At 49.1% G+C, this 25,775-nt stretch overlaps 1 protein-coding gene across 3 annotated transcripts in view; it reads right to left on the bottom strand.

Annotated features, from left to right (window-relative positions):
* The window catches only part of RAB40C (RAB40C, member RAS oncogene family), a 28,698-nt gene extending 7,485 nt beyond the window's left edge, over nt 1-21,213 (bottom strand). Inside the window, exons 1-4 of one of the 3 annotated variants that reach the window (XM_079799559.1) lie at nt 21,013-21,213; nt 20,035-20,260; nt 1,856-1,916; nt 1,205-1,265 (exon numbers count right to left, since the gene is read on the bottom strand). In XM_079799559.1, the coding sequence (XP_079655685.1) occupies nt 1,205-1,265; nt 1,856-1,916; nt 20,035-20,176 (264 nt within the window). In that variant the 5' untranslated portion in view covers nt 20,177-20,260; nt 21,013-21,213. Of the gene's footprint in view, nt 1-1,204; nt 1,266-1,855; nt 1,917-20,034; nt 20,261-20,380; nt 20,449-21,012 lie in introns of those variants that run through there. The other 2 variants (XM_079799557.1, XM_079799558.1) reach the window with 2 other exon arrangements.
* Nucleotides 21,214-25,775: the final 4,562 nt, after the last annotated feature.

Below are 25,775 nucleotides of genomic sequence, written 5' to 3'. Positions count from 1 at the left end.
GCCAAGCCCAGCTTGGGGGTCCTCGGCACCCCCATTGAGGAGAGAAGGCCACATCCAGTATCTCCCTGCCTCCCACCATGTCTAAAAGGCCCCTACTGAGGAAGACCCTGGAGGAAGGCACAGGTCGGGGGGTCCCTAACAACACCTAAGCAGATTCAGCCAGACCCCTGCCACAGACTTCTCTCCCTCTCAGCCTCCTCGGGTCTCATGCAGCACCAAGATCAGCAGGAGTGCAGAGTGCCAAATAGGTAGCTGCAGTCTTCATCAATTCTGACTAACAAAGCTAAAAGGACATCCCATGGCGCTCCCCATGAGCCCAAGCCAGAGTGAGGGGGTGACAGAAAGCCCCTGCTTCTGCTGAGTGCAGACCCACCTGGAGTTCATGCCCCACACAGTGAGAGGCCCCAAAACCTGCCCAAGTGCCCCCTCTCACAGGAGTGCTGCTCCCGGTAGAGGACCCTGCCTGGTGTGTAGAGCAGGTTTAAACTTGGGGGGTCTCCTTGGCAATTCCAGAAGTCTGTGGGGGTGGGTCATGGCCTGCTCTGAATTACAGACAGAACTGATCAGACTCCTCACATTGACACAGCAGCAACAGCCTTTAATTGGCCGGTTCTTGCAACTACTTCTCCCCTCTCCTTAGAACACTCTCGGGGAGTCCAGAGGATAAGCGAGCCCCCACATCCCCCACCCCCAGAATGGCCCTGTACAGCTCTCAGGGTGCCCTTGCACCCCCATACACTGACCCAAACTTGGGTATACTTCCATGGCAACCCTGGATAGCCTCCATCTCCTGCTCTTTGCTAACACCCTGTCTCTATGAGCAGCCCTTCCCAGAGTGGCTCCAAATCTCAGTCCCCACAGTCCTGATTAGGAACACAGCCCAGCCCGCCCTGGGAGCCCCTAGCCCTGTGATGGACTGGCTGCCCCAGCAGCCTCCTCGCTCCATACATGGAGGTCCTGGGTGACAGGGAAGTCACTTTTGATTCCTAGTGAACCAGGTGACTAAGTGGAGTCTCCACAGTACTGGGTGGAACTCAGAGTAGGAACAAGGGGGGGGGGGGAGGGGAGGGACGGGACCTAGTGCCCTCTGACAGCTGAGGCCCCAACATAAAAACCTGTTAAGAGTCACACACATGGGGTCTGACAGCACAGAAGTATGCCTTGCCCCTCTGGAGAGCAACACTGGCAGTATTGCTGGTCTTACCTGTGCGCCCCTGGAGTAGGACCTGAAGATGGTGCAGAACCTGCCTTGGCCCGACGTGTCCCTGAAACACAGGGGGAGTCAGTGGGATGTGTCCTGTGGGACCCTGGCATGCGCAGCGTGATCCCTACAAGGTGCTCTCCCGCCCCCTCCACAGCTTACACTGGCCAACCTCTGTGGGCCTGAGTGCTCTAGGACAGCTGTCGCCAACCTTTCGGACCTCATGGACCACCAGTGTCCGCGGACCACCGGTTGGAGACGCTGCTCTAGGAGACCACCCTGCCAGGCTGGAGAACCCCACACCTATGGGAATTCACATCTCAACTTCAAGGCTCTGGAAGATGTATAGCCCAGTAAAAGGGAGCGAAGGGGGGCTGTGGCTACCGTGGAAATGAGTATGGGTAAAGGGAGCTGGGCTCTATCAGAACAAACAGCTCTGGACCTTTTGGTTTCTACATCACAGAGCAGAACCCATTCCATGTTTACACAGGACCTCTTTAACAGCTATTCCACTTAAAATGTTAACAGGACTCCTTCCTTCCTGTTCCTTTAAGGATTCTTGACTTACTTCATTTAGCTTCTGAGGCTCCAGCTAAAACGCTGAAGTGCTGTCCCCCAGCCCCAGGCACCGCAATCCCACACAGCCCGACTCACCAGAGCTCCAGCTTGACCCGCCGGCCATCCAGCAGGATGGTAGTCGTCTTGTAGTCGATCCCTGCAAGAAAGCAAAGGGCGGCTGAAGGGGACGCCTGGAGAGGAGCCGGCCAGGATCCGCCTTGCCAGCACTCAGTCTCTACAGGCTAGTGGAGTCAGTCACGGAGAACAGACGACCAGTTGGAGCCTTCTTGTGGCTCCAGCCCCGGGACCCAGACGTGCTGGGCACTACAGCGGCAGTCAAAGGGAGGATGGCACAGGAGTAGAGCTCAGCAGGCCTGCAGGAGGACGGCTCATCTCCAACTGACCTACTTTATGTGGATCACAAGTAGAGAAATTTCCGAGTTCTTGGATTCACCATAGCCCCTAAGTACTGACAATTGGAGTGTGCCTAGAATATTATTAAGGGTAAAGTAATTTCTAAATCCATTTCTCTGGAGAGCTCTCTGCAGAACCTATGCATGCCATATCGTTAGCTTTTAATATTTTTTACTTTTATGGGAAAAAGTCAGTCCAAGAGAAGTTGGTAGGATCAGGGACAGTGCTGGACATGTTACATTACATGTAAGATCTTCAACTGATTTCATGTTATGTATATTTTACCACAATATTTTTTAAAGTGAGAGGAGATTCTCTGGCACATAGTTTCATGTGAAAGAACTATTCTTCAGGAAGAAACAAAACTCAGGCCTGCCTCCACCATACCGTCTCAGCATTTGCCCCTCCCCCAGCTCTCATCTCCTGATAACCAGATTCTTTGGGTGGAAGCTCCTGGAATTCTGTCAAACAGGAAGCACAGATTTGGCCAGGACTTGCCTCCTCTCAATCCTGTCTCCACAGCTTCTGTGAGATGGACCCCATGAGGGTAATTTCCAGGGAGGCTGGGTGTGGGTGCCCATCTTCTAGGCAATACAGGCTCAGAACTCAGGAGGTGACAGGGTACAGGGAGAAGGCTCCCACACTCCTCCCACCTCTGGGCTCCCTCCCACATCCAGCACTTTGCAGACCCATGTACCTGAGTTCCACCCAGCACATCAGGTCATTAATTGTGGTCTGTGTCAGAAAGGACACCCCATCCCTACTCTCCCACAGCTCTGCTCAACACTGCCAAACACACACATGGCACCAGTGGGGACAGTTACTCAGAGTGGGAACTGGTAACAAGGAGGGGCCGCTGTCCTCCCAACACCCCTTCTGCTGCAGAGCTACCCACCTACACTGGGTCAGAGGGCTCATTAGAGAACAAGATTCTCAGGGAACACAGCAGAGGAAAAGCTGAAGTTCAGTTTGATGGCTGAGCAACGACACCATTAAAGTGATTTGGTCTCAGAGTGACTGTGCTCTCTGGAGCCCTCTGGTGCCAGCCCGGGCCTCTAAGGAAAGGTGGACTCCATGCCTGGCTCCAGCATGCGCACTCCCAGGAAGGCTGAGCACCTGTGTGAGTCAAGTGGGCAGTAAGTCCAGGAAGTCAAAGTGTGGTGGGGCGGGTGGGGGAGGAAGGGGAGAGGGAGATGGTATGCATGGAGAACTCCTCGGCTGACATACTCACTTGGATATTGAAAAATTAAAATTCAAGTATATTCTTCAAGCTTATTCTGCCCCCCACCCCACCACGTCCCAAATCTGGATAAAAAATAACAGTGTGCTTTATAAATTAATAGAAAATATAAACATAGCAAGTCCAAAGAGAGAGGCAGGTAGGAAGACAGAATCTCCCTGCTGTAAACAAAGATAGGCGCCAACCAAACTTCACTACGAATCAGCTCTGACAATTCTTTGGTCTGAAGATTTGTTGCTGAAGAATTTCAATCACCCACTTTGAAAAACGATGACCAGAGGCTTCATTCAAAACATTTAATCCTGCCCTGGCCGGCATGGCTGTTGGTTGAGCATCATTCCATACACCAAGAAGTCACAGGTCCAATTTCCCAGTCAGGGCACTTACCCAGAAAACAGTATGCCCCAATAGGGGGCATGCAAGAGGCAGCCAGTGCTATTTCTCTTTCTCTCCCTTCCTCTGTCTAAAATCAATAAAAACATAGTAGAAAAAAATTTAATGCCCTGTACAGCACAGTCATGACCATTCAGAACAGAAATCAGCTATGGGCCTAGAACCACTGCTGGTGCACAGGGGTTGAGCAGGCTTCTTGGGGACGGAAGCAGCTCACACATGGGATGACCAGGTCTCAGACCCTAGGACTGCAGACACTCCCTGGATGGACACAGGGGAGGCCACCAGCAGGTGACCAGAGGCTCTTAGGGGAAAAGAGTAGTTCTGATTCCTAGCCCTTCTCATATGACCTTCTTACTATGAAAGCTTTCAGGGCTTTATCTGTCCAGTGTTCTGGGGGGTATTTTTCACTCTCTGTGCAGGGAACCCAGGAGCCCTTCAGGCCCCCAGTTCACCCCTCTAACCACATGCTCCTCTGTCCCACATCCTGGCCTCCCATTAGCCAGGGAGTGACACCTGGGCTAATGGTCAGTTTTCTCCTCTATTCCCCCATCGTTATCGTTTTGTTCCATTTTCTGGAAAATGCCTTCAACTTAATCTTCCAGCCCTTCTAAGATATTTTTTAAAATTCTGTTATTTTAAAAGCTCTTTCTGGTTTTCTGGAATGTTCCTTTCTAACAGGATCCTGTTCTTGGATGCAGTAATTCTTTATGTCAGACAACATTAATTACAAGGTTAAGGTTCTCGAATGTCTTCCTCACCTGCGGTGGCCCTTGGCTGTCCGTTCACTCCTCAGAGATCCTAAAAACCTTTAGGAGCCCTGGCTGGTGTGGCTCAGTTGGTTGGAGTGTCGTCCCATGCAGGTTTGATTCCTGGTCAGGGCACATGCCCGGTTACAGGTTCAATCCCTGGTTGGGCTGTGTACTGGAAGCAACCAATCAATGTTTCTCTCTCTCTCAAATCAATAAAAAACATATACTTGGGTGAGGATTAAAAACCCATGGGGGGAAAAAAAACCAAAAAAAAAAAAACCATGGGAAGTTCTAAGTGACTCTGCCTTGTGACCTGGGCTTACAATACTAGTAAAGCTGCCAGGAACTTTGAGGAGCGTGACGCTCATGTCACTTGGACTGATGACTATTCCAACAAAGACTGTCTGCTGCCACAGGGCTCCTACCTGAGCACTAAGGATGAGGGGCAGCCAGGGTCTCCTCATTTGGAACAGACTTACACTTGGCCTCCACCGTGCCTGATTCTCTCAGAGGGTAGACCTCTGTGTCCTTGCTGTGGGCCACCCAGCCATTCAGCCCCTGCCCTTATTTCAGCCTGTCCTCCTTGAAAGTTCAAGGGGCCTGGAGACATGGGGTGCAAGGTCCAGAGCTACAGGATCCATGCCGGCCCCTCACAGCCCAGGCTTTAGTTCTCTGCACTCAGCTGTGGCAATGGCACCTGCTTCCCAAATTGTCAACTTCTCTAACCTGATGGCAAGTTTTTAAGAATGCATTTTCTATTGTTTCATGGGGTTTCTAAAGGGAGTGAATACCTGACACGAATTACCTTCTAAATTTCTATTATACAGCAGGCATTGTTCCAGGAGCTAATGGACTCATGATGCCAAGCTGCCTGTGCCATGTTTTGCAGGGCTGCCACCACCTTGCAAATCACAGGAGACAGGGTTTTGTTCATAAATTTACCAAGAGAAGTCTCATCACCCATAGTGACACCTACAGCAGGTACATTGTAACGGTCATCTTCTCAGCATTTAGCACAACTGTATCCCAGCACTGACCTACTGAAATACAAATGACTTACAACACCTTGCACCCTTTCTTTCCCCTTTATATTACAGGTATATGTATATGTGCACATGTCTATTTTAGTTTTGACTATAAGTAGAATACATTATCTATGAATTTCATTTCTTTTAAGAACAGTAAAGGGGATGCTGCAAAGCAATGGGCCAGAAGGACATGCCTGGGCTCAGTATGGCACATGCTGGCGTCCTCTCCACACCATGTCCCTGCATCACTGGCCTCATGTCCCAGTGATATCCCTCATGACCCTATTTGTCCCTTGACAACAGCCAAGGCAGGGAGGAGCACAAAGCAGATCACTGGCTCCAGAAAAATGCTGACGGAGGCTGAAGTTGCAGGAACATTATAATTATCTGTCTGCTGACTGCTGTCCTTCGAAGAGGTATTTCAAAGTACAATTTCAGAGAAAAGAGGTGGAGGAGGAAGGAGGAATGGTACAAAAATTATCATTAAAGTCTCAATTTTCTAGAAAGTCACTTTATTTTCTGACAGTCACCCTTGACCTGGTGATTAGGAGAGTTCACCAGGGCACCCCTCCTGCCCACTGAGACCCACTTCATCAGGAGCTGTAAGCAGAGTCGTGGGGACACATGGGAAGAAGGCTTTGGGCTGGGTGGCACTGACAAACAGGACATCAGCTCTGTCTTCACCTGCCCTGCCATACTCCAGACCGGGACACAGACCACATGAGTGGGACATCCATGGTCATGTGGCCAGACTATAAAAAATAATCTGCACAATCCACTCTTCTTGGGCCAGCTAATCTGCACAGCACAGCAGCCACTCTGCTGGCTGAAGTCAAGGCACAGTGTTCCATCAGGAGTCTTGGGACAGAGCAAGCTGGAAGTCACAATTTCCTCCTCTACGTCCCTTCCTTCAGAGGTTCACAATGCTCGCATATCTGTTAGCACTGACACAGGACAACTGACCCCCAAGTAAACCCACCCTCACTAAAGCCCTAGGAAATTACAAGGTAATCAGGGCAAGGGAACAAAGACACATGAACAAAAACCAAAAATTCTCAGAGGTCTGCTCAACTGTCTGAGATCCACCATCAGCTTTGTTTTGGGTGCATAAATCAAGATTGCTGGATGTTTTATTTTATTTTATTTTTTTAAAATATATTTTTATTGATTTTTTACAGAGAGGAAGGGAGAGGGATAGAGAGCTAGAAACATCGATGAGAGAGAAACATCGACCAGCTGCCTCCTGCACACCCCCTACCGGGGATGTGCCCGCAACCAATGTACATGCCCTTGACCAGAATCAAACCCGGGACCCTTCAGTCTGCTCTATCCACTGAACCAAATCGGTTAGGGCTGGGTGCTCCTTTAAGATGCTCAGTTTGTGGTAATTTCTTGGATGCTATAACAGAATATTACAGAGTGGGGAGCTTATAAACAACAGAAATTTATTTCTCACAGTTCTGAAGACTGGATGTCCAAGATAAGGTTCTAGCAAAGTTGATGTCTAGTGAGAGCCCACTTCCTTGTTCACAGACGGCTGACCTCTTGCTGTGTCCTCACAAGGCAGAAGGGGCAAGGGAACTCTGTGGAGTCTTTTATAAGGCACTATTCAATTCATGAGGTCCCACCCTCAAGAACTAGTCACTTCCCTAAGCCCCTATCTCCTAATACCATTGCCTTGAGGATTAGGTTTGTACATATGAAGTTTAGGGGGTGGGGAGACACATTCGGTCCACAGCAATAACTAATACCAATTATAGAAAACATACACTCCTCTGACCAGCCACTGTAGCTATAAAAATCTATCAAAACAACAAGAGAACTTTTTATAAAGGTGTGGTAACAGAGTAACGGCCCGGAGATGCCCACATCCTAATTCCTGGAATCTGTGAACATGCTTCCTACTGGGCCAAGGGACTTTGCAGATGTGACTGGGGTCATGGGCCTTGAGAAGGAAGAGGATTCTGAGTTATCCTGGTGGACCCAATGTCATTACTTGAGTCCTTAAAGGTGGGGACCCTTTCCTGGATGAGTCAGGGAGATGAGATGGAAGGAGAGAGAAAAGAGAGACTCAAAGACTGGGAGGGATCTTAACATCACTTAGAAGATGGAGGAAGGGGAACACAAGTGAAGAATAATCTCTAGAAGTTGGCATGGCCCTCAGTTTACAGCTACCAAAGAAAAGGGACTTTAGTCCTATAATGCAAAGAACTGAATTCTGCCAGCAACTAAAAGAGCAAGGAAAGAGACCTCCCATAGAACCTGCAGAAAGCAACTTGACTGTTGACTTATGACCTACATGCAAAACTCTAAGATAATGTTATAGCAGTAACAAAAAAAGAAATATCCAAGTATAAACGTAATTAAAGGCTATTTACTACTTATATTTTTTATTACAAATAAACTGGATACAAACTAAAAAAAATCTATCTACTGTAGATGGTTAAATAACAGAAGATGATCCACAAAATGGAGGTTATATGGCTGTTATAAAGAAACAGGCATCTGCCCTAGCTGGTTTGGCTCAGTGGATAGTGTCAGCCTGCGGACTAAAGGGTCCCAGGTTTGATTCTGGTAAAGGGCACATGCCTCGGTTGTGGGCTTGATCCTCAGTAGGGGACATGCAGGAGGCAGCCAATCAATGATTCTCTCTCATCATTGATGTTTCTATCTCTCTTCCCCTCTCCCTTCCTCTCTAAAATCAATAAAGATACATTTTTTTTAAATGTTAAAAAAAAAAAAAAGAAACAGGCATCTACTGAAATGAAAGCAGAATGTGGAGCAAACGGAAATTTTATACCCTCCTGATGGGATAGAAACTGTTCAACTGCTTTGGAAAATTGTATGGTGATATTTAATAAGGCTGAATATATGAATACCCAACAACCCAGAAATCCTACTCCATGGTATCCCTGACAGAAATGCATGCATATGTGGACCAAAAACATGTACAGGCAGACTTCATTTTATTGCTCTATACAAGTGTGCATTTTTTACAAATTGAAGGTAAGACCCTTCACCAGCAAAAAGATTACAACTCGCTTTACTAAGGTGATCTGGAACCGAACTCACAATATTTCCGAGGTGTGCCTGTATGATAAGGTGACCAGACGTCCCGCTTTTGGCGGGACAGTCCCGATTTTTAACAATTTGTCCCACGGCGTTTTAAAAAAGTCCCGATTTTTGGAAAGAATGCACGACAAGCTAGGGAACGGCAGGAGAACGGGAAGGGAATATACGGTTTTCGGCGGCCATGTGGCTATTTAGCCAGGATATGAGTTTTATATTATTTTTGTTAATTTTATAATGTTAAACTTTAATAATAACAAATAATTGTTGAGAACTGATTATCGAGAACTGCTTATCAAAGTTCGCATTGTTGATCAGTTGTTAGAATTCGACCACCATTGTTAGGACTTAATGAACAATGGCATTTTTTGGGATTGGCAACGACAAAAACATTTTGTAACTGTCTCTCAGATGATACACATCGTACTGCATGCTAGTAAGCTAGTTAAACAAGTGATGTCATTACAAATCAGCTATTCAGATAATTTAGGTAAGTAATTTGTTTATTTCATAAATACATAAATTTTCTTGAATTTAGCAGACAGTACTCGTATTATTTATATTTTATAGTGGCGGCAAAAAGTCTAGCGCCGGCCTTGAAAGTGACACTTACGACTTACGTTACGGCAAATTCAGAGGAAAAATAATACAAGTTAGTATTGTTATTATTTAGAAAGAAATATAGGATTAAAATAATTTTTAAAATATAGTTACTTTATAACAATCAAATTAATTTAAATTATAAACTAACAATACAATATGTTCATGTAATTATGTACCTACTTACTGTGTTTTTAAGCAATATGTATATAATAATTTATAATATAATTTTAAATTATTTTTTTTAGATTTTTAACACAATGAGTAAGAAAAGAGGATGCAAATTCAACGATGATCTAAGAAGTGAATTTCCTTTTATTAAAAAAACCAATATAGACCAAATTTTTAATCAAGAACTCCCCCCCCCCCCCCCCGGGCCGAAACCGGTCTGGCTCAGTGGATAGAGCGTCAGCCTGCGGAGTCAAGGGTCCCAGGTTCGATTCCGGTCAAGAGCATGTACCTTGGTTGCGGGCACATCCCCAGTAGGGTGTGTGCAAGAGGCAGCTGATCGATGTTTCTCTCTCATCGATGTTTCTAACTCTCTATCCCTCCCGCCCCCCCCCCCCCCCCCCGGCCCCCGGGTCAATGGTGTCCCGCTTTACCAATGTTAAAATCTGGTCACCTTACTGTATGATCATTTTCATAGGAACACTATTCAGAATAACTCAAACATAGAAACTATCCAAAAGCCCACCTGCAGAAGAATAAACACATGGCAGTACTCACAGTGAAATCTATACAAAACAAAGGAGTGAACTACAACTACACACAATAGCATGGCTGAACCTCACAAAAAAATGGAGAAATAAAGAAGACAGAGACACAAGAGTACATATGGTGTGATTCTATTTATAGAAAACCTAGAAATGCAAACTAGTCTATAACATAAAGGTCAGTGGTTGCCAGGTCTGGGGGCAAAGGGGGTTGGTATGCTAAGAGCACAAGACTGAATGTGGCCATGGTTTCTCAAGTGTGCACGCCTGTCAAACTCATTAAACTTCAAATTTTAAAATGGATACAGGCTTTTGGTGCATAAATGATACCTCAATAAAGTTGATCAAAAGAAGGAAAGACTGACAACATCAAACATTGGCCAAGGTGTAGAGCATGGAACTCTCACATGTTGCTGGTGGGAACTCAAAATGACAGAGTCACTTTAGGACACAGTTTAGGACGCAAGTTCTTGTAAGTTAAGCAGACACACAAGGACTTGTGCATTGAGAATGCGCTTCATGCCACTTGAACCATACACTTAGAAACGTATGATAAATATGTATATTTTACCAAAAAAAATAAAAATTTAAAAAATGTTTAAAAGATTTGTATAAGAGTGTTTATAGCAGCATTATTCACAATAGCCAAAGTCAGTAAATAACCAAAACTGTATCAATAGGTAAACAAATTAAGGTATGTTCGTGCAAAGGAATGCTATTTGGGAACAAAAAGAAATAAATACCAGGGGTATGAACGAATTTCACATACATTATCCTGAGTGAAACAAACCAAAGTAAGGAAGACTATACTGTATGATTCAATTTACAGGAAGTTCTGGAGAGGCAAAAGTACCCTAGAGTGACAGGAAGCAGACCATGGGGGCTGGGGCTATGGGACTGACTTCCAAGGGGCAGGAGAGAACTTTTAGGAGTGGTGAAAATGTTCTAGGTCTCAATTACAGCAATAGTCATACAGATATTAGAGGCCCAGTGCACGAAATTCATGCACAGTGTGTGTGTAGGGGGTTCCTCAGCCCGGCCTGCACCCTCTTGCAATCCAGGACATCCCTCTCGCAATCCAGGACTCGCTGGCTCCTAACTGCTCATCTGCCTGCCTGCCTAATCACCCCTAACCACTTTGTCTGCCTGCCTCATCGCCCTTAACTGCCTCTGCCTCAGCCCTCACCGCAGACATCTGGAATGACGTCTGGAAGGTCGTTCGGCTGTCTGGTCTAATTAGCATATTATGCTTTTATTATTATAGATTATTATAGAATATACACTTGTCAAACTCATCTAACTTAAATATATACTTAAAAATGGGTGTATTTTCTTGTATATCAAGTATATGTCAATAACATTTATTATTTTTTTAAAAGTAAACCCACAGCATGTTGACCTGCTCAGAGTTAGATTAGTAGGGCTTTTGACCACGAGGACCTGAATTACCCTACAAGATAGTGCTGAATACAGATCAAAGCCAGGTGTGAACACCCAATCCATACCGTGCTGACTGCACAGATATTCTGGGAACAAGGATGATCTTCAGGTCTCTGATGCCTGCCCTTCTCTGGGCCAAGTTTACCACCACAGGCGCATGAACAAGTCTGTCACTAAGGACAGAGAAGAAAGGCGGAGCTGCCTGGTGAGGGACGAAAAGAAAGCAGAAGTTACCTAATACATTTCAAAATGCCTTTGTGTCTGCACTGGCATGCCGGGTTTTGGGAGAAACACTAGAGCAGTTTGTGGACTGGTTTCCTGTGAAGGAAGAGCTTTTCCTTTGCCTTAAAAACCACACCAGACCAAACCAAACCAAAGCTTCCTGCTGTCCATAATAAAAACACACAAGCACATCCACACACAGAAACAGGCGAAATACAGGACATTTAAAAAAATTATTCATAACCCCCAAACAGAGATAACCACTGTTAATGTTTTCATGTATTTCACTCCACAAATCTCTTTCATTTGACACCCATAGATATACTATATAATTAAGCATACATTTTCCCCACTTAAAATATCAGAGATTACCCCATATTATTGAATATTCATTAAATATTCCTCCAAACCAACACTTTTAAAGGCTGTATAATAATCTCATCCTATGAATATTTCTTCTGTTGGACCCTTTGGCTATTGCAGTTTTTATTTATTTATTTTTTTTAATAAACAAATACAAAACCTTGATTTCCTCTAGTTGTGTCCCTTATTATTCTCCAGGAGACATTTCTAATTACTTGGGAAGTAAAAGGGAAGGCTGCTTTAAGGCTCTGGATATGTTGCAGAGTCCCTTACAGAGCACCACACACACGCCCCTGTGCACTTTTAGTGTTGAGTGTTATCAGACTTAACTCTGTGATAGACTTACAGGTGAGTGTTTCATCCTATTTGATTTTAAGGTTAAACATCTTTCCATGTATTTTTCATTACAGCAATTTTCAACCGGTGAGCTGCAAGAATTTCACAATAGCTGTCCAGTGCAAATAAATAAAAACTATACCTTTTTTTTTTTTTTTGGTCAGATCAGCAAAAAATACATTTTTTGGTGTGCTGCAGAATTTTAGTAATTACTTTATGTGTCCATGAGATGAAAAAGGTTGAAAATCACTGTTTCATTAGAATCTCCTGTGACTCTTTGTATGGCCCTGGCCAAGTGACTTAAAATAAGAAAAATACTCCCACTGATGACACTGTCACCAAGTTGTTCCTATCCATCAAGGGGCCTGATCACTGCTGCTCTGGACCAAATCAAGTCACTGCAGCCCCAGTAACCAAGAGAGCAGTATGCATGTACATGTGTGCATGCAAGCATGAGTGTGAGCATGAACTCAAGACCGTCGACTCTTGTGGGAGATCTGTGCCTCAAGACAGTGTGGCAGCTTCTGCAGGCTGATGAGGACTATCTGCCACACTACTCCTGAGATCTGTGCCTTGCACACCTTGAGTCTTTTTTTTTTTTTTAATAATATATTTTATTGATTTTTTACAGAGAGGAAGGGAGAAAGATAGAGAGTTAGAAACATGGATGAGAGAGAAACATCGATCAGCTGCCTCCTGCACACCTCCTACAAGGGATGTGCCCGCAACCAAGGTACATGCCCTTGACTGAAATCGAACCCGGAACCTTTCAGTCTGCAAGCCGACGCTCTATCCACTGAGCCAAACCGGTTAGGGCCACACCTTGAGTCTTTAAGAAAACCAGACTCAGCTCCTAAAGCCTTCCAACAGTTTGAGGCCTGCCAACACTGGATCCAGGAAGAGAGGGGACCAAATAGGAAACAGAAATCAACACAAAATGATTAGGTAACTAGAGGAGACGCACTGAACAAGTGCTAAGTGGTGCATCCCCAGAGGCTTTGGGATGGATACCAGCAATGGTTCCTGGGCAGGGGGGGGGGGGGGGGGGGGGGACAGTCACTGCTGCTGCCAAGTTAGAGCTCCCAATTCCTCTGCAGTGATTCTTGGACCTAAACACAGAACCTCAGCACCCTGTTAGATATCATCATGTTCCTTCAGTCACTCAAGGCTGTACAAAGCAACTAAGTCCTGATAACAAGCTGTCACCCATCTCTCCCAGCGGAGACCTGAGTAGCAGGCACTCACCCTGCCTTGGCCTAGTTGACAGACAACTGCTGCCTGGGAAGGTCCAGGCTGGTAATGAACCAGCTAATGACCCCAAGAACTGCCAGAAGGAACACAGACCCGCCTCAGCCACAGTGTTGCTACTCAAGCTAGGAACCACCTGGTGGCTTCCTGGGCTCACAAACACCTGCTCATCACCCAGCTTAGATCGGTCTAGGGTTGACATTTATTCACCTGCCCAGAGATCTGGCACCCAGCTGTCCACACTGTGACACTTCAAAATCTGTGGAGTGCTTGCCTTTCCAGCACTTGGGCCTTCTTCCATTCTCTGTTCTTCCTTAAAGATGCTGGGACACCTTCTCTGTAGTGGAGGACTCCCTCTCTCGGAATGTTGGCCTCCTGACACTACGCCCCTTGCTTCCCTTGTTTAGACCACTCCTCACCTTGCCTCCCTCTTTACCATCCTGAAGACGTCTTTCCTAGCACTGCCCGCCCCAGGCATGAATCACCTCCCTCTTGTGAGTCTAACTAAAGTGCCATACCCCTCTGGGACATCAACACCTAATGCCTTGAGGGGCCAAAACTTATCTGGTCATGCCCACCATCCTGCTTAGGTCCTTGGGTCTTCACCTTCTCCATCAGTGTCGAGTTTACCTGTCCCCCATCCCTCCTCTACCCTCTGAAGGGCACATGTCCACAGTCAATGAGATACTCAATATTCCCATCTTGGCAATATTCCCTCGGTTACTTCCTCAAAGTTCAAGTTCACTTTATTCACTGTATTTACCCTCACTTCCCATCCTAATGATGACCCCACACACCTAGTGGTCTCTGATGTCTGCACTCACAGTCTCAACATCTGCTCCTTAGGGCCCAGGGCACTAAATTCTGCCCCACAAGCCATCTCCCCTCCCTTCTCCCATTTTTTTCGGCAATTTGCTCCAAGCCAGGGTGCTAGACATTGAGAAGACCTCTCCAAACACCCAACGAAGGACGCCCTGACTGATGTGGCCCCAGGTCCCACAACAACCCATCAAGAGGCATGCCACCCCCATTATAAGTGCTGCCCACTACGCAGGCCTAACTACAACTCCATCCCTTCTCCTCCTCCTCCTCACCCATGCCCCAGACCAAGTAAGTGGCTAGCTTCTCAGGGACCACCAACTTCACACTTTGCCAACTGCAATTCATACAGAACAGGAGGCAAAAGTGCCTACAAGACTTTCTCATCGTCTTCCCCACTTCCTGTAACATATTTCCACTTAGTTCATCATACAAGACATAAATACTCTTGTTAATGGGAACAATGACATTACATATACACAACACGACACAGCAGTGTCGCTATTACCACACAACCTTGAGTGAGGGACCCAGCTCTGCACAGTAGAACATTTGCTCTATTAACTGCTTAGCTTACAGAAAGTGCTAAAGATTGGGGAAAAACTTAAACACTAAAAATATTCTGCCTACGCAACCGTTTTCTGAAAATTTAGGAAAGGCCACACCAGTCCAACTTTCAAATCAGCCAAGTTAGCATAATCTGAAGCAGATAAGGTAACCTGTTCCCCCTCCCCCCTCGGGCTGATCTTTACTAGTACATCACACACAGCGGGTGAGTGCCTCTGGCAAAGGGGTAGACAGGCACAGATGGGTCTATGTGTGGCCCTTTGTGGCCTTCTGGAAACCTCTCTGTAAACCTGTGGTTGGCGGGTGACCTGGAAGCTCTCGGGCTTCTGCTGCTCTGTTGGATGCAGACAGGAGGGAGGCAGCAGGGCAGGAGCAATGTAGTGAAGGGAAAAAATGGGCCTCAGTGACTGGTCCTGAGAAGAAGGTTTCTAATTCTAATCAGAGGAAGAAGGCAGCCCCAGGACCAGGGACAGAGGTACCAGTAGAAGGAAGGCGTACAGGTTGGGATGCACTAAGAACAAGTAAGCCAAACGCACAGGGAAGCACTAGAGGAGGGTCACCGGAGAGAGGAGTCAGGCCCAGGGTGGAGGTGAGGGCAAGAGCACAAGAGTACCTAGTGAGAAGAAGGTCACTCCCACCAATCTAAGTGCCAGACTCCTGAAGGAGGGGGTCACACAGCCAGCACATAAGACAGTGGTGCCAGGCCCCATGCTGCCTGATAGCTGCAGGCTCTCAGCCGGTCTGAGCCTTAGTTCCTCATTTGTAAAATGAGATGGTGATGGTACCTGCATCACAGGATGGCAGTGAAGACTAGATGAGGAGCAGCGCCGAGGAGCTCAGCCCTGGGCCTAACACATATCACTCAGGCCAACACCCACCTCAGAATCTGGCATCAGACAGAGAGAAGGCAAACCCCAATAAATGACCCAGAAAGTGGGCAAAAGCCAGACTTGAGAACCCAACCAAGTAGGAGGGAGAGAGGGACTGGGAGGGGTTGTGAGGTGCCCGTCAGAATGGGGATGCTGCATACAGGCTGCTCTTTCATTTAGAACACACATCTAGTTAGTGCCTCTGGTGTGCAGTTCCCATGCTACTGTTGAGGACCAGGGTGTACAGGCCAGAGGCACGTCCTGACTCAGGGAACGGTATGGAGAAGTGTTTGAAGACACCATGTACTCTGAAATTTGAACTGAGGACTGAAACCCACTTGCAGCCAGGTGAAAAGAGACATTTGGAATTGTCCAGTGAAAAGCCATGGAGCGGGGGACAGGGCGAGCTCAGGCCCAGCTGCTGGGTTGCTGACATGGGCCATAGCCCACACTCTGGCACCGTAGGGGTGCAGGCACACAGCAGCCTCCCCCCACAGGCACAGTACTAACATAGAAATAACCAGTAGGGCCCTAGCCAGTTTGGCTCAGTGGATAGAACATCAGCTTGCAGACTGAAGGGTCCCAGGTTTGCTTCCGGTCAAGGGCACATGCCCGGGTGGTGGGCTCAATCCCCAGTGGGGGGCATGCAGGAGGCAGCCAATCAATGATTCTTTCTCATCATTGATGTTTCTATCTCTCCCTCTCCCTTCCTCTCTGAAATCAATAAAAATATATTTTAAAAAAAGAAAACCTTTAAAAGCTTATTAAGACCCATATTTTAGAGAGAGAGAGAGAGAGAGAGAGAGGAAGGAAGGAAGGAAGGAAGGAAGGAAGGAAGGACGGACGAACAAACCAGCAGACTCAAATATTAGTGGCAGATCTCAGTGCTTGCCCGACTTTATCCATACCTGTCACAACTGTCTCACTCCTCCTGTTCATCGGACCTCCTTCTTCCCTCTCTGTGTGCCCTGGGCTCAAAGGACATGAGCATCCTATATACTCAGCAGCTCCCACAACACTGACCCCCCGATTAGCAGACAGAGAGAGATGGAGTTATTCCTATTTTCAAGTCTTTCAAGATGCAGACATATCAACTATATCGCATCTTCCTATTGACCCTCAACATAAAGATCCGTGAGAGCGAAGGCGCAGAGGACACAAGTGTCTTGACCAGGACCTTCATCACCCTAGATAAGACGGGTGGGCTATGCACCGGGGTGCACCCAGCACACTGCCTTGGGGGCCCACAGCCTTGCAGCAGAGTCAGATCAGGCAGTGCACTCAGGAATAGAAGCTGCTCATGGAACGCTCTACTTTCTTCCTGCCAACTTCCACAACCCAGACTCCTTGTCGCTTATGCTCTGGCGCATATTTCCCCAGCAGATGGCCTGGTAGAACCTCTATGCAAAGTGTTCTGCTCTGTCCAAGGAGAGCACAGACTCTCCCCTAAAACTGCTGCTATGTATTAAGAAAAACGTAAACCTCCTGAGAAGAAGGTTTCTAATTCTACGGAAACCTGTAAGCACAGTGCACATTAGCATCACCAGAGTCCAAGAGCCACTGTGGGCTCTTGCAGGGGTTGGCATGTTGGCACATAGGGCTCATCACTACTTCAGGTGCCAGCGCTAGAAAAGACTGTCTTGATGACTCACATGTTTATGAAGCTGCTGAGAGCGACGTGCAATCACATACATGTCGGAGGAACAAGCTAGACAAGACTTCAATGTGGGTAAATCATCTGGGTGGCCCAAGGAAAGGGTTTAGTTACACACCTGTCACATGCCATGTGTCATCTGCTCCTAGACAGAAGAACCATAAACGTTTAGGCTAAAAACAAGAAGCCTAGAAATATGCTGAGGGCTTTTAACAACAAAGGGGAAAAAGAAATACATGTATATCCTTTGTAAGAGGGCCAGAAATAAAAAAACACACAACTCCTGAATACTACAAATTTTTCAAAGGAAAAATTCCCATGATGCTGAATCCTGAGAACCAGCGGCTCCAGAGCTTCCAAAACTCCCAACACTCCCCCTTAGGAAGCCTTCAGGGGAGCAGAAAGAAGTGTGCTCAGGTCACCACCTTCACCCTGATAACGAACAGTAGGCCCTGGGGTCAGTGAGCCAATGCACTGACCACAAAGACCCACTGTGCATGTCTTCACCTCGAGGGCCCCTAGAAACAGGGGACAGGTGCTCTGCCTTCTCCGCTTAATGCTATGGGGGACCCACGGTAACCTATGAGTGTGCCCTGGCCCTAACAGGACATAGAACCTTTCTAAAAGTGGGCTTTCTTCTTCTTTTCTGGCAGATGGCCCTACACTGGACCAAACATCCCTGCTACCTCAGGCAGGTCTCCACTCTTTACTCAGTCAGCATGTCATAGGAAATGTGGCAATGCCCTGCAACTTGACAGAGGGGACAGAAGGCAGTTCCTATCTCTCCAGCTAGTGGCTCTGTGTTCTCTGAATGCTCACTGCACCGGCTGGAGTACCTGATGGTGGAGCTAAGTTGACCCTCAGAAGTGCAAACCTATGTCCCAGGAAAATACTGCTGCCCCTAATGAAGCCCAAACCCTCTCACACCCTTCTCATATACCAGCAGCCCAGGCGCAGGGCTCCAGGAAGCAACACTACCAATGGAAAAGCACCTCAACAGTAGCTGCCAAGTGTCCATTAAGGTGGCAGTGGCTGGTGAAGGGGCCTGCTAAAGCCCCAACCAAGGCCCTCCCTCTCCCACCCCTGCTGGGCCTCACACTTTTGCTCCCTCACCTAAAAACAAACCCAGAGTTCCTCCTTTCTTGCCCTTCCAGATGTCTCCTCTAGGGCTGAAAGCATGTGCTTCGGGAGGTGGCACAGCATGAATCTGGCACAGCTGCCCACTGCTGAAGCTGTTACAGCAGGAAGGGCATTCAGCCAGCCCAGGTAATCCAATCTTGACAAGTCCTAAATCGAAAGGGTGGGAAAAGCTGGGTCCACACTCTCCGCTGCCCACAGGCAAGCAATTTAGCAAAGAGCAAATGCTCAGAGCAGTCAGACAGGACTGACAAGAACCCAAGAAATAAAGCAACAGAGTGTGGAGAGCAAGGACTTGAAGTCAAATTAGTTAGACAAGACAGAACTTCCTGAAGCACAAAAGGACCTTGAAGAGACTGGATGATGACATACTATAAGCAGAGTCCCTGGTTCTCCTACAGAAACACCCTGTGTGGCCTGGGACAAGGCCCCCATTGCAGAGGTGGAACTGGCTACAGGGCTTCTTGGCCAAAATAACTTTGTTAAATATGTAAATTAAGGGGAGCTCAGACAAGTGCTGGCGATGTGTATTTTAGTTACGCAACCAGAAATTTTAAAAGAAAATTTAATAATGCATTTTCTTCTGCAACAAGGTGTTGATTCCCTGAGCACTGAGTAAACACTGAAAAGCCTGCCTTTGAGTCCCACCCGTTCGCCCCACCCCTGCCCCATCTGTGCACACACTCCACAGGGTTGTTGAGAAAACCCTGGCCATACCTGGCACACCTTGTCATAGGTCCTCCACCCGGACCGCAGAGAACCCCGGCCCTCGTGAGACCTCCAGCACTGGATGCTCGCCCCCTTACATCCTTCCTCCAGCTCCTGCACATTTTTTTTCCACACACTTCCTAGGTCAGTTGTCACCCAGAAGCCACAAAGCTACTCGGTCATGAAAGCCCTTCTCCGAAGGCTCACAGCAAAATCTCAGCCTCCCATTAAGCCCTTAGCCTCTGAAAAGGCCTCAAGCTGATTCTTAAAGGTGCCAAGCTGTAAGCTCAGGATCCAGCTGCTTTCTCCCAGCCTCGGGCCTCCATTAGAGTTGAAAATGGTGAGAAAGAAAACAGATTGCAAATTGCCACAGGCCTGCTCCTTGCCAGACAGTGTTAGGCTTTAACCACAGTGAAGAGATGAAGAAAGGCAAGGCGCTGATGCCTGGCTCCTAATTGCAGTCTAACCGGGTAGGGCAAATGGCTGGCTGGCGCAGTTCTCATTACAGACCCTACGTGACAGGAGGTGGCAGATCAAGTCCGCCTCCCAGGCCAGCTAACTGCTGGGGGGGCTGCGTGGTGCTCACGCCGCCTCCAAGCAGCACTGGGCCCAGCAGGGCGAGCCCTGCCGAATACCCTGAGCCCTTCCCGGGAGGGGACAAGGAGCGGCTCCCCGAGGACAGGCCAGCGGCGGGCCTCCTTACCGTTGCTGTAGGCGTACGGGGATTCGGCCGCGCCGTCCTGTAGGCTTTCCAGGATCTCGCCCTTGCCCACATCGCTGTCGCCCACCAGCAGGAACTTGAGGAGGTAGTCGTAGCTTTTGACCGGACTGCCCTGCGTCCCCATCCTCGCTCACGCGCGCGCAGGCCGCGCCCGCATGCCCACGGCGCCGGCCGCGGGAGCACGGCGGGGAGGAGGCCTTCGACAGATCTGCGGGGATCGGGCGTGGGTGAGTGGGGAAAGGCGAGGCACGGTCTGCGAGGGCCCGACCACCCCACTGCCTCACCGACCGCCCAGGGCGCAGAGCCCAAGCGCACCCGCCACCCGCACCTGCTCCGCGGCCGCCTCACCTCAGCGATGCCGCCGCCCCGCCGCTTCCCGCACCGCGCCGAGCAGCCCCGCCCCGCCCCCAGACCACGCGCCGCCATTGGCCACCCGCCTCCTGCCCGCCCTCATCCATTGGTGTGCATGCACGTCTTTCACGTACGCCCGCCCCCACCATTTCCCACACAGTGTACCAAAGCCTCCGGTCACTCCGCCCCATCACCGCCCCATCCCACCTCTCTGCGATCTCCATTGGTCGCCCACCGACCCTTTCCTGATATCATTGGTCTCTGTACACGTCTGTCATGGCTGCCCGCTCCCCCCTCCCCTACCGTTCCCCATACAGAGTTGCGGAGATTTCAGCCGCCTCGCCTTCTCGCTGTCGCCATTGGGCACTCGCCTCCCTCTTTCCCAGAACCACTGGTCCACCTGCACGTCAGTCAGCATCACTACAGAGCTGGAGCGTCATGGAACCACCCGCAATCCCGCCCACTGCCCACACCTCACATCTGTCCCGCCCCTCCACGTCGTCATTGGCCACCTCTGCCTATCCTCCCAGAGCCACTGGACCAACAGCACGTCAATCACGTTCCTCTAAGCCCACCCTCTGCTTCCCGTTCTCTTCACTACACACTCACCAATGAGGAGCTTGGGACAGCAGGTTGTTTGCATACGCCCCCTTCTTCCAATGGACCGGAGCTGGATGGTGGCGGTCCCCGGGCTGAGGTGACGCGGCTGGGTCCGGGAGGACTAAACCCCCTAGTAAGCTGCGGCGGGCTGCTGCCGCAGAGATCCCACAGAGCGCGGGTTGGCCCCCTGGAATTGCGCTCGCGGAAGCCGCCCTCCCGTGGTGGGGGCGTGGCCTGGGCGGGCAAAAGCGTCCAATCAGCACTGGGGACTCTAGAGAGGTGGGACTTCCGCTGCCAAAGTGGGTGGGCCCGAGGTGGGGGCGGTGGCCGGGCCCGGGAGGTGGGCGCGGCCCTTCCGAGTGGGTTCTGAGAGCTGACGGCTGGTTCTGTCCGGGGCGTCTGCCCTTCGCAAGGTCGTAGGTCACAGCGCGTGGCTGTGAAGGTCTAACGTTCCAGAACTCGGGGGCTCCGCGGGCGGGTGACTCTTCAGCCGTCAGAGGCGATAGCAGCACAGGCTCCAGCAGCGGACTGACAAGACTCTGCCTCCACGTGCCCGAGCCTAGATGCCCAGCTGAGTTCGGGTCAGCCCAGGTGAGGGGATTCTGGAGGGCCCACGACTACGGAGGCTTCCAGGAGGAAGTGACTTTGGGATTGTTTACAGGATAGATGGGTAATTTTCCTAATGGGCAAGGAAGTATGAGAAGCCTGTGAACATGTGTGAAGATGTTTTCACTCTTCGAAATGAAAATTAAAGTAAAACAATACCCTTTTCACCCACCAGATTGGCAACATCGTTTGTGGGCCAGGATATGGATGTGAGAATAAACAAGTAATCTTGGGGAACAGCCCTCAGGGAGGGAGGTTGGACTGGCTAATAATTCTATGTCTGATTTAGCATGGAGAAAACCTCGGAAAGGAGCTCAGAGAATTTCACTGCAGCATTGTAGTGATGATTGAAAGTCAGGAAACTGACAGGGAACTGTTAGATTAACCAGGTAAGCAACATAAGGTGCAGAAGAGAAGAAAGCAAATTACTACAGTATGCCCAGTGTAATTTCAACATTTGTGATTAATAAAACCTAACAAATCGTTTTCACTCTAGATAAATGGAATGCTTGTGTAGGATTAGGTCTGGAAGGATACTCAACAAAGGGACAGCATTGTTTCCTCTGGGGTGACTTTCTCTTCATTTATGACATTTTTAAAATCCTCACCAGAGGATATGTTTGTGTGTGTGTGTGTGTGTGTGTGTGTGTGTGTGTGTGTGTGTGTGTGTTTGGTTAATCCTCACCTGAGGATATTTTTCCATTGATTTTTAGAAAGAGGAAGGGAGGGGGAGAGACAGAAACATCCCTGTGAGAGAGATACATTGATTGGTTGCCTCCCACTACATGCCCCCACCAGGGTCAGGGATTGAGCCTGCAACCGAGGTACAAACCCTTGACCACAATCGAACCGGGACCCTTCAGTCTTCAGGCCAACACTCTATCCACTGAGCCAAATCAGCTAGGGCTGGATAATGTTTTTATTGATTTTTAGAGAGAGAGGAAAGGCGAGAAAGAGAGAGAAACATCAATCTGACAGAGAAACATCAATTGGTCTTCCGTATGTGCCCTGACTGGGGAACCAACCCACAACCTTTCGGTCTACAGGATGATGTTCCATCCAACTGAGCCACACCATAGACAGGCCCCCAACCTACAAATGATGACCATTTTATGAGACCATATTCACATATGATATGTAATTTATAACTCAAAAAGTTAAGCATAAAAGTACCTTACAATGTAGCAATTCCACTTCTAGAGAAATGAAAACATGTCCACAGAAATTTGTATATGAATGTTCAACAGCAGCATTATTCACAATCATCAAAAGGTGGAAACAACCAAAACAACCATTAACAGATCAACGGATAAACAAAATGTGGTATTATCCACACAATGTCTATATTCATTTATAAAAAGGAATGCCCATGCCCAGGTTTCCGGCTAGATCCCCAGTAGGGGGTGTGCAGGAGGCAGCTGATTGAGGATTCTCTCTCATTATTGATGTTACTATTTCTCTCTCTCTCTTCCTTCTTCTCTGAAACCAATATAAACATTAAAAATAATAAAATTGGTGATAGTTGTACTACTTTGTAAAGTTACAAATAATTCAATTGTGCACTCAAAATGGGTGAACTTTATATGTAAAATACCCCTTAATACATGTTGAAAAAAATAATAAAAGTTGTCAAAACGGAGCCAAGTGCAGCCCTTACTAGATCAGGCCGAGTGGTGTGGGCTAGGGAGAAGCCACATGGGAGTTAGAGCTTCCTAAGCAGAACTGTGCAGAGGGAGCAACACAGCAAACAGGCCCCAGTGTGTTGCACCGAGGGCAGCCTGGCTAGCATGTCCTTCCAGCAGGCGAGGAAGGGGCAGTAAGAACTTTCCTCCCAAGGGGTCACCGCATCCATGCCATGCCTTCAATAGCAGGTGGACTTCACAGAGAGCAAACCCTTTCATGGGCAGCACCACACTGAGTGACCCCCCACCCCCACCCCAAAGCTGCACAGCCTTTCCTGGACTGTGAGCCATGTGGATGCTGCCTTTTATTTTGGCTGGTGCCTGGGGAGGCTTCCTAAGGAGCAGGTCCCTCTGTTTGGTGGGCAGCCCCTGATGAGTGCCTGGGCCTTCCTCACCTGCCTTCAGTGAGAGGCTCTCCAGGTGTCCTCCTGGCTCTCTGGGGAAGCAGGAAGCTAGGACACTTGATGGTAGAGGCTAGCCAGGGTTGGGCAGGGCCACTAGGAACCCTGATGGTCCTGCTTGTGCGCTTCTTCAGGCCATGTCCCCTCCCCCAGAAATGGCTGTCCCTGGATTACAGCAGACACAGCCTCCCATGTTTATGAAAAAGGCACATCCACCCACACACACAATGTTTACAGAAACAGCCAGCAGGCGGTCTTACTGGCCCTGAGCTGGTCAGAGGTGGGGGACTGAGTCGCCAGAGGGGCCAGGGACTGAGCACTGACTGTTGCAGCACAGGGGGACCCAGCAGCTAGTGCTTGTTCACCCTTGACCTCCACCTGGCAGGACAGGGAGGGCCCTTGGGGTCAACAGGCCAGGAGTCACTGTGCCCAGCCTTGAGCCTGCCTCTCCCTTGCCTGCCCACTTCCTGCTCTGAAGTCACCCAGTCCCCTCTCCAGAGACTGGATGCTTTGTAGATGAGAAGCTATTATCATCTTTCCAGAGAATTTAAATCAAAAGCGCCTTCCTTACCTCTCAGGAACTCCCTGAAGGGGCTCCAGCAGCTGCAGGCTCTGCTGCCTGTTCTCCACCAGGACAAATGAGGAGGTGGGCTCAGCATGCACATTTTCTGACTTGACCTTCCCCAGCGAGGCCTGTGGAGCAGGTGCAGCCATTCCTGCTTTGTAGGTTGGGAGCCTCTCCACAGGGTGATTCTGGAAGCAGGCCTAGGCAACCTCCTGTCAGGGGCTTCAGGTCCTTTGCTGAGATCCTGCACCTCAGAACCCCAGCCTCAGAGCAAAAAGGTATCCATAGGGTCTGGGGCAGCAGGGCCCAGTTGAGGAAGGATTGCCAGAGAGATCCCACTATCTGGTGCCCAGGAGGCCTTGTGGACAGAGTAGCTGGCTTCCCCCTCAGCGGCATACTTTTGTGCATGGACATCTGGGGCCCACTGGGTGCCAGGCCTGGCCTAGGGGACTGAGGAAGGGACAGGACAGCATCCCAACCATTGAGGGACCTCAGGCCAAGGATGAAGCAGATCTGTTTGCAGGTCCTGGATCAGGCACTGTGTTGAGGAGGCCCAGAAACTGTCTCCCCTATGGTTCCCACACCCACTGACTCTGGCAGGATGGGCCCAGGCCTCCAGACCCAGCCTCTGTCCAGGTAGGGAGGGTGGGGAGAGAGGTCTAGGCTACCTCTGCCCCGCCTCTCCAGGAGACCCACATTCCTCTATGCTATAGTCCAAGCCCTCCCCTCTGAGAAATATCTAGGGTTTAACCAATGGGGCAAATAGACCTTGGTCCTGAAGCTCTGTACCCAGGCTTTCTGGGAGCACCCACAAAGCTTTCGGTTGCTCTAGAAACCCTGGCCCAGGTTTGATGCCAAGGAGAGGCCCCACTAAAGCCCCATAGATGTACCTCTCTCTGTACATCTAGCAAGAACCAGGCCTGACACCAGAGCTGTCACTCAGGAAATGGGCAGGTAGCCCAGCACCTGGCACAGAGGGTGACAGCTGCCAGGCTGGCCTGTGATGTGGCTACCATCTTGTAGTCTGGGCCACATGGCAGGACCCTCACCTGATGGGAGCCCCAACAGGAGGAGTAAAGGGACAACAGTAGGCAAAGGATGAGCAGGTTGGCCAGGGAGAGTGGGGAAAGAATTCAACAACTTCCAGAAATGCAGTTGTGGGGCCATTCTCAGCAGGCGCTGGGGGTGCACTCCCTGCCCACCAGGACCCATGTGGGACCTCTTGGGGGTGGAGGTGCAGGACTGGGAGTTGCTGAGTGACTTTTCTGGGCCGGTTCCTTCCCTATACAGCCAAGACAACAGATGCAGAAGAGGCCACCTGAGGATTCCTGGAGGCTGTAGGACAGTCAGGGAGTGCCTGTGCAGAGTCCTCAAATTTCAGGTGATGACATATTCATCAGAGCCAGGAACAGCTCACCCCTCAACAGCAGGAAGGCCTGCACCCCTACTGTGGGAGACCCCCATGCAAGGGCAAGGCTAAAACCAGAAAGCAAGTGGTCCTGGGTCCACCCACCCACA

The sequence above is a fragment of the Cnephaeus nilssonii genome (genome assembly GCF_951640355.1).
Source record: "Cnephaeus nilssonii genome assembly, chromosome: 2".
NCBI classification, from domain to species: domain Eukaryota; kingdom Metazoa; phylum Chordata; class Mammalia; order Chiroptera; family Vespertilionidae; genus Cnephaeus; species Cnephaeus nilssonii.
Note: the sequence above shows the minus strand (reverse complement) of the source record. Positions and strands in the feature narration are given on the sequence as shown.